This window comes from Juglans regia, chromosome 7 (assembly GCF_001411555.2).
Source record: "Juglans regia cultivar Chandler chromosome 7, Walnut 2.0, whole genome shotgun sequence".
NCBI lineage: Eukaryota > Viridiplantae > Streptophyta > Magnoliopsida > Fagales > Juglandaceae > Juglans > Juglans regia.
In genome coordinates, this window is record NC_049907.1 from 48,360,991 (window position 1) to 48,370,003 (window position 9,013).

Below are 9,013 nucleotides of genomic sequence, written 5' to 3' on the forward strand. Positions count from 1 at the left end.
ATGTATTCGTTTGTATGAAACACCTCAATAAAAGTTGTATATTATCGGATAACCAGAATCATTTTCACCAAAGTTAAGCCCAACATCCCAAATTAGATCCATAAAAAGAAAGAGTACAAAATTATCAGTACTACCATATTCACACGTGTCAAAATAGAAGAGCCTCTACTACTAGGAAGCTGTACTTCCGGCCCATTAAAAGCCCAACAACAAAGAGATTTCATGGCTCGCTTTTATCTGACAAGTGTCTTGTGCGCGTCCTTACACTAACGCCTTTTCAAAACAAAATAATCCTTTCTTACTCCGACTGCCTCTCTCTCCACTTCCTCCACCACTCGCTCCTCCATATCACAGTCTTTTTAAGTTGTCAGAATCTCAACCCCCTCTCCGTTAAGCTCTTTCTATATCTTGTTTAGGAGAGCTTGTCTCTCTGGGCTAGAGCTCTATCAAACTTTTTTCCTCTCTCACCCTCTCTTAAAGCGTCTGTCTCTGCTGCCATGGCGGTTGCAGGGTTATCGCCATCATACACCAAAACCAACCTGCAATCCTCTCAAATATCATTCTTATCGAACCGTCTCTACAATAACCGCCGCTGCGCTTTTCGACAGTTCCCTCCAGCTAGACGCACCGCAATCTCGTGCTCTGTTGCACCAAAGTAAGCTTCTAGGCAATCCCCACCAATTCTTTCCTGAGACCATAGTCTTATGGGTTTTTTGTTTTGTTAAATTCTCAGTCAAGTTAAATCTCCGGTCGCAGTGCAAGATGAGGACCCCAAGAACAAGTCTGAATGCTACGGCGTGTTCTGCCTCACATATGATCTCAAGGCTGTAAGTTTCCGTCCAGGAAATGCTCGTCTTTTTATGTTAGCACAATCACTCATCTTGAATTTAAATGTAAAATTTCGATTGAGTAGTAGTTCCAATGCCTACTATAAATGCATTGATATCGTTTGCCATTATGCGTAGTAGTCATTTGTGGATGCGAGGTGTGAAATCACTATTTATCCTAAAAGTTTACTCCCTCTCGATGAGTGAACCAAGACTTGTGGAATATTAATTAAATGAGATAGAGTGTTGGGTAGGATTCGAACTCAAATATACTATGTGATTTCACAAGTGTTGATTTCACAAAAGGCCCGTATTGCAGTAGATTGTAAAAGTTTCCTTTCCGGTTTCTGAAAGATAAAAGTTGTTCTGTTTTTTTTTAAGTTGTTTATTCTCCCCGTATTCATGAATTCTCTTTCCCGTGCATGTTTCTTTGGAGAGGGTGAGAGTGGGAGAATAGACAAGTCCATATCCTTGACATCTATGAACTCTTTTCATGCGGCAAAGGCTCACCAGAATCAGAACTTTTCTTCCTCTTTTAATCCGCGTTTCTACATCTAACAAGTCTTTTATTGGCGTGATCCCAGGAGGAAGAGACAAAATCGTGGAAGAAATTAATTAATATTGCGGTCTCGGGTGCTGCTGGGATGATATCTAATCATCTGCTTTTCAAAGTAAGAGTTCTTAAATCCAAAGCCTAGAATCTTTTTTTTTTTTTTTTCCCTTTGTTCTTGGGAGGTCATTAAATATATATATATATATATATCATTATATCAATATATATTTTGCTTTAAAAAAAAAAACTAGGCACTCTTTATTAGATTAAAATTGACATTGATCGCCACCAAAATTGCGCATGGGATACTAAGCAATTAAGATTTGAGCCCACAGTTTGACCCAATCATTCCTATCATCATTAGTTTGTTCCCATAAGTTTGACGTAGGAACTCTTTTTGTTTTGAAAAATTGAAACTGGAGGATTCCAGTCTATAGTAAGATTCACCCCAGCCTGTTGATGCAATTATGTACCAAAACTTTTATTTTTTGTGAAAAACCTCTTTTAAGATTTTAGCTGTCCAAAATCACAGGCATAGAGCATAAAATCATTAAAAAGATAAAATGAAAAAAAAAGAAAAAGAAAAAGTTGTTATTTACGTATGTTTTTCATCAAGGTAATGCCTTACTCATTCGGATAACTACTGAAAAGTTGTCATGCACAGCACATTAATTAAGCTCCCTTCGAACTCTTATTGGCTCCTTTTGCAAATTCACATAAATTAAATCCAAGTCCACAGCATTTGAAGCACTAAAACCAAGTCACAACAAACTGTTCAGTGGAGGGAAAGAAGGAAAAAACGCCTAACAGAAGAAATAACATCATGACCTGGTAATAACAGGTGAAAGCTGTTTCTTCTGGACATAGGATCTGACTTTATATTTATTTTTCCAGCTTGCATCTGGTGAGGTTTTTGGTCCTGATCAACCTATTGCTTTGAAATTATTGGGTTCTGAAAGGTCCTTCCAAGCCCTTGAAGGTTTGTTTCTTAATTCAACACACTCTGATGAGAGTTTTAGTTGCAAAAGTTAACAGGGCAGCATTGTTCGACCCAAGCAATATATATAATTGAAATGACCTTCCCCTATTACCACAATTATCTCTGTCCTTAGAACATGGTTTTTTTTCCTGTAACCAATAGGAACTGGCAACACAAATGCATGCATGAGACTTTCATCTTGCATGTCTCCTGAGTTGTGAAGCTCATCTTTTTTCTCTCTCTTTATTACCTTCATAGTGTAGGTATGAGATAAGATCATCTGGTTTGTATCACATAAGAAAATATATCTTCAACCAAACCAAAAGCTAAGGGCATATGCTTTCATGGGTAAAACAAAACCTTTAGTTTATTCTTTGAACAAAATGGAGGACATTTTGATAAAAAATTATTTTTTTAAAAGTCTACTGTTAATTAGGAAGTGTTTAATTTAATCATTTAATTAATATTCCGATATTCCTCTTCACGTGTGAATTCAAACTCCCTTCCATAGGTGGGACACAACTAGCGGAATAGTTAAGTAAAATTTTTCAATGTGGAAATATATGATTCCTTACTGGTGTATGATCCTTCTTTCATAAAGGAGCCGGGGACATATTGGTAGTAACTGAGTTCTCCTTCCTTATTGATCAAGATTATGACTAGAAAATCAAACAAAAGGAAGAAAAAGAATCTCAGTGGGACGGTTTGTATATGAGTTCTTGAAAAAATATTTTGCTGTTCCTTGTTAAGGAATTGGGCGAACTTAAATTCCAGTTTAATTATCATGCCCAATATTCTATTTTACGCTATTAACAAAGTATAGATAGCAGAAAAAAAATCTCTCTTTAATCTTTTGTTTTTTAATGTAACTATTTGTCTTCAGATTTACTATTTTCTAAGAATAATTTTTCTAGAATGATGTTCTGACATATTTCCATGTTGAGCTAATTCATACAGGTGTTGCTATGGAATTGGAGGATTCTTTGTTTCCTTTGCTGAGGGAGGTTAGTATAGGCATTGATCCATATGATGTGTTTCAAGATGTAGAATGGGCCCTTTTAATAGGAGCAAAGCCTCGAGGGCCTGGGATGGAACGGGCTGATTTACTAGACATAAATGGGCAGATTTTTGCGGAGCAGGTATCTCTCACATTTTCATTTTGGTATGAATCATAAAGTTTTCTGCAAGGCTATACCAAGTTGATTCATGTATTCTGTTTTTATTCCATCGTTTTAGGGAAAGGCTCTCAATGCCGTTGCATCCCGTAATGTCAAAGTAATAGTTGTAGGCAACCCCTGCAACACTAAGTAAGTGGATTTGTTTTTGGTTGCTGGATATACAGTTTTTTGTTTTCATATTGTGCCTGTAACTGTGTTGTGTTTCCTCTCCTATGCAGTGCATTAATTTGTATGAAGAATGCTCCAAACATACCGGCAAAAAATTTTCATGCTTTGACCCGGTTAGACGAGAATAGAGCAAAATGTCAGGTACAATTACCTCATGAAAATTGCTGGCAGCAATTATAAATAGTTATGGTTGTCATGGCCAAAAAAGAATTATTCTAAATAATGGCTATGATTTACGCAGCTGGCCCTCAAGGCAGGTGTCTTCTATGATAAAGTGTCAAACGTGACCATCTGGGGAAACCACTCAACCACACAGGTCGTTAAGAGATCCTGTTGTAATAGCAAGCATGAAAAAATTCCCTCCTCGTCTTCTAAAGAATCTCTGTATTTAACTTTACCAGGTCCCAGACTTTTTAAATGCTAGAATCAATGGCTTGCGTGTCAAAGAAGTTATCAAGGATCACAAGTGGTTAGAAGAGGAATTTACAGAAAAGGTCCAAAAGGTAAGCATTGCAGAACAATAATAGACAAAGATGCTAACATAGTTCAGTGCAATAGCAAGGTCAACTATTGACCAACAGGAGTTTCATCTTCAGGTGCTAAATAGTAAATTTTGAGTTGCAGAGAGGTGGTGTGCTGATCCAAAAATGGGGAAGATCTTCTGCTGCATCTACTTCTGTGTCTATTGTCGATGCAATCCGGTCTTTAGTCACTCCCACCCCCAAGGGTGATTGGTTTTCATCTGGAGTGAGTTCAATTTCATTAGAATGCAAGCATACAGATATAAGCTATTTTTCTGCTGTCAGTTTGTTGAGAACCAAATCGAAAATTGCTAAGCAATCGTACCGTTGGGGAGGTCCACCGACCCCACTCATACCAATGGTGGGAGTAAAGAAATCACAACATATATGATGAAAAACAGAAGAGGCTCTTGGAAATCATTCAGTTATAGTCTTGGGTTTTTGTTTTGCCAACTTCTCTTCTTTTTCTTCACAATTTGTCAAAACAAAGAGTCCCATGTTCTGTAATATATGAAAGCAACAGATCAAAATGAAAAAGTCCTTCAATCAGTAAGCATGGTATTAGATTTACGAATAGTAACAGTGTGGTGACTCAATAGTGAGATATTTGTTATCAGAGAGAGTATTTTTTGAAGTGAAACTGTTAGTTGAATGCCACTTTAACTGGAAACTCCTGCCCAGGTAGCATAAGTAATCGGGTTATATAGTCAATTCAAGGACTATCATAATCATGTTCCTCAACTGACACATTAAAGACTGGCTTTAGTCTCCAGTCTCATAGTTACAGTGTCATTGTAGGTTTATACCAACGGAAATCCTTATGGAATAGCAGAGGATATTGTTTTCAGCATGCCATGCAGATCAAAAGTAAGTTGAAGTCTGAATTCTTTTTCTTTTTTTTTCCATACTATTTATTTGACTTTACCCTCATACGTTATTCTTCCCATCCTCCAGGGAGATGGTGATTATGAATTTGTCAAGGATGTAATATTTGATGACTACCTTCTGAAGCGAATAAACAAGGTGAGCTATCTTCTGATTTAAGAGGTGTCCGGATTCAATATGACAGTAGAACAAAATCCGTTCTTCTCAATGGTGACAATCATTGTAGTATACATATGTATGAATGATCACGCAATGAAGTGGTCGGTTAAGCATGCATCGAGCTAAACTAATATTCATTTGCTCTGAAAATCAGTACTCATCTAGTATGTACTTGAACAGAATATGAAGAGAGTTCATTTTGGTGTAATGTCACTCCAAGTCATGGTCAGTTAGCAAAAAGAATTTAGGATCTCCCCAATCGACATAATCTTTTTTCCCTTTTCTGCAGACTGAAGCTGAACTGCTAGCTGAGAAGAGATGCGTGGCCCACCTTACAGGGGAGGTAGATACTAGATATTGTAGTTATCTCACCCTTGCCCCCTGCTGTGTGTGTTTATCAGCTTCATATGCGCTGTCTTTTCTTTTGGCAGGGCATTGCTTTCTGCGATCTACCCGAGGACACGATGCTTCCTGGGGAGATGTAACACTTATCGGGCTGCTTTTCATCTCAAGAAGTGATACGAAAACTACCACAATGAGCCGTATGGAGAGCCACTAGATACTGAAATTAAGATCATTACATTATTTATGAAATAGAGATTCTCGTTGAGTTTTGAAGATAACTTCTTTTGATGGTATAGCTTGGAGCTTTTGTGTTGAAGCATATTTTCCTTTGCTCTCCTTGCCTAGGCCGATCTGGCCTAAATCATCTTTCTGCCAGTAATTCTATTATGAACTTCTAGTAAGTGTGATTGCTGTATATCATCATTTTTCGGGACCCATTGCTTAAAATGTGTAACCTGAAAAACCTTTCTATGATAACCGTGTTAATGACTGCCCTTGAGTAGGCAATTGCACTTTAGAATGGCAAAGATGGGAGTTGTTTTCCTTTTGGGCACGCAGCAAAGACGATTAGAGGGGAGTTTCAAGGGAAGAAAAGTGCATTGTAAATGTAAATGTGTCTTTTGGTTGGTGCCTCAAAGCGTGGGATTTGGCCTTGTTCTTTCTCGGCTTATCCTGTTGATCAGTTACTTATATTTCCTTGTTTATTGTGTTTGCATATCGTTGGGAAGAGACGAAAAAGAAGCGGAAGGCCAACTACCGAAAATAGTTCAAAGCACGGGGGCATCCCGAGTCGTACAAAAAGAGCAACACAGCCGTCGTGTTGGGCGAGGACTAGCAAGGCTTTGGTATGGATTAGCAAATTCCATTTCATCATAATATCCAAACATAATAAACACAAATACCTTTCAATTTCAATTCAATTTTTTCATCTAATTATTACATAATCATTACAATTTTTTTAAACTTTTAAACAAAACATACAAATCAATTCAATATTTTCAAATCTCAAAATAAAAATAATATTATAATAATATTTAGGGCTATAAATGAACCAGTATATTCAATAGCATTCTTGGTACTCGCTCAGTTAAACTCGAATCATAAAAAAAATAGCTCGTTCATGAAAGTAGATATCCGCTCGATTTGTAAATGACAAATATTGGACAAAACTTGACTCGACTCGACTAAGGATTGTTAAGGCCAACTCGTTTATGCTCGAGTCGACTCGTTAGCTCGATTCGATTAAAAATAAATCATATATTGATAAATATATACATACACCTATGTATATATACATATATATATGTATTAGCTAATAATATAAGCATAACACTTTTATAATTAAATATATAATATGTAATCTAATTACTTGTGTCTATATAGTGAATATACTTTATATGTATATTTTATAATTTATATAATAATTAGTCGATAAAATTTAATAATTTCATATACTAATATGTGAGAACCATATATGAAATAAATATATACTATTATATTAAGTGTATGTATTAATAATATATGTAGGCATATAACATATTGTTATTTTGGATAAATATCAACTAGTTAGATATTAATTATTTATAATTTTTTTAAAATTTTATAATTCAATAGAGGTTATACTTGTTAGTTGTATAAATTCAATATTAGATCTTTTATTTTTTTTTAATTGTTAAATCTTATTAAAAAATTGAAAAAATAAACATTTCGAGCTCGAGCTCGGCTCCACTCGAACTCGTTTATGGGACGAGCTCGAATTGAGAGTTTCACTTATCGAGTTGAGCTCGAACAAAAAAAAAAAAAAAAAAATCTCGAGCTCGAACTCGAGTATTTTGAGTCGAGCCGAACTCAGCAAGCCAAAGACCAGCTCGATTCGATTACAACCCTTGTCAATATTCTAACTTCATAATATTTTTATTTAATTTTTTCTCTTATTTTTTAAAACTCTATAAAATATCTTAACTAAAACTATTTTACTATTATTTATAAATTATTTTATCTCATTTCATTATTCGTTTCCTTAGTTGCAGAAATGATGACGTAACTTTATAGCTTCAAAACGGGCAGTGTCTCATGGTAGATTTCGTCAAAATCAATTGCTACTCTGACGTTCATAGTAGATATTATCAAACTCAACCAACACTTAAAAAAATAGAAAACCACCAAGACCACGGACCATCCATAGAGAGAAGCAAGGCCTATAGTACCACAACCAAAAGGTTCTGTCAAGTCCTTATAATACGTCTAATTCAAAATTAGGACCCATATCCTAGCCTACTCAGAATTTAGATCAAACCCATGACCCTTAAGCTGCGCAGAATGTTCTTTGGTCTCCGTAAGCAGTTGTTTGTGTATGCATTTTGAAATATCACTGGTTCTGGTTCATATTCCAAATACGTCTAGAGAGGGGTTAATAGATGTTTTCCAATTTTTCTGGCCTATTTAAATTAATAAGAAACAAATCAATCAATAAGATTACGAGAAATTATCAACACATCAATTTTGATAATGAAATGAAAACTCATTTGAAGAAAGTTTTCAACATTTAAAACAACTTTAGATGTAAGTCGCCACCTAAAATTCACTATATAAATTGAATTCGTTACAACTAATTTAGAAACACTTAAAGACACTTGGAGTAACTAAATCCGGCTTGAGTTACTCTAGCTTGCAACACTACGACCATCCTACTTGATTTCTGCATTTTGGTAGTTCTGGACCATTGGCCTTTCTATAGTTTCACCACGAGCACCAACTCGATTTTTGCATCATCAACAGTAGCTTCAAAAATCCTTCCAGCCAAAAAATACGTAGATAGCCATGGACTCAACAACGCTCGAACACGATCATAATATGATGGAGGTCTATTTATCAAGAGAGAATCGATCTTCTATTTGTAATGAAACTCTTTAAAATTTTCTATATGACAATTTTAATCTCTCTCCAAGACCTAGAAGCCGTGAAAATTATTTTTTATATATTTAAGGCTTGAATTAGTTTTCCAAGACAACCACTATCACTTCAATCCGATGTGGAGTCAAAAGATATGACCAATTTACTCCAATTAGGTTGATCTTATCGGATCTTGCAAATTTACAATCTTTTGTTTGCCTAAAAGTTGAAATCTGAAGATTGTGAAACATGAATTTATAGATAATTTAGTCTGAAGTTTCTTTTGAAACATGAATTTGTATCTTTCCAACAACACCAATTTCACCTCAACCAGATATATGAAAGAAAAGTAATGATCAATTACTCCAGCTAGGTCGATCTCATTAGATTTTGCGAATTTTTAATCTTTTGTATTTTTTTGTTCCAATTGCAACCTAGACTCTATTTAACATATTTATAACTCAATTGGACTAAATTTGATCATAAGAACATGCCAACTTGCTCCA

General features: G+C 35.3%; 1 protein-coding gene across 1 annotated transcript; it reads left to right on the forward strand.

Moving 5' to 3' along the window:
- Window positions 1-266: 266 nt before the first annotated feature.
- Window positions 267-6,132, forward strand: LOC109011340 (malate dehydrogenase [NADP], chloroplastic-like). Its single transcript, XM_018992498.2, has 14 exons — window positions 267-655; window positions 734-827; window positions 1,412-1,498; window positions 2,275-2,359; window positions 3,317-3,498; window positions 3,596-3,666; window positions 3,756-3,846; window positions 3,947-4,021; window positions 4,107-4,208; window positions 4,330-4,452; window positions 5,025-5,093; window positions 5,181-5,249; window positions 5,560-5,613; window positions 5,702-6,132. The coding sequence occupies exons 1-14, from the start codon at window positions 498-500 to the stop codon at window positions 5,753-5,755; spliced, it is 1,314 nt and encodes a 437-aa protein (XP_018848043.2). The 5' UTR covers window positions 267-497; the 3' UTR covers window positions 5,756-6,132.
- Window positions 6,133-9,013: the final 2,881 nt, after the last annotated feature.

Excerpts from the sequence above, each read along its gene's own strand:
- LOC109011340 (XM_018992498.2), top strand. The coding sequence starts at position 498 with ATGGCGGTTGCAGGGTTATCGCCATCATACACCAAAACCAACCTGCAA. Across the intron at positions 4,453-5,024 it reads GTGATTGGTTTTCATCTGGA|GTTTATACCAACGGAAATCC; the intron begins GTGAGTTCAATT and ends GTGTCATTGTAG. Across the intron at positions 5,250-5,559 it reads TTCTGAAGCGAATAAACAAG|ACTGAAGCTGAACTGCTAGC; the intron begins GTGAGCTATCTT and ends CCTTTTCTGCAG.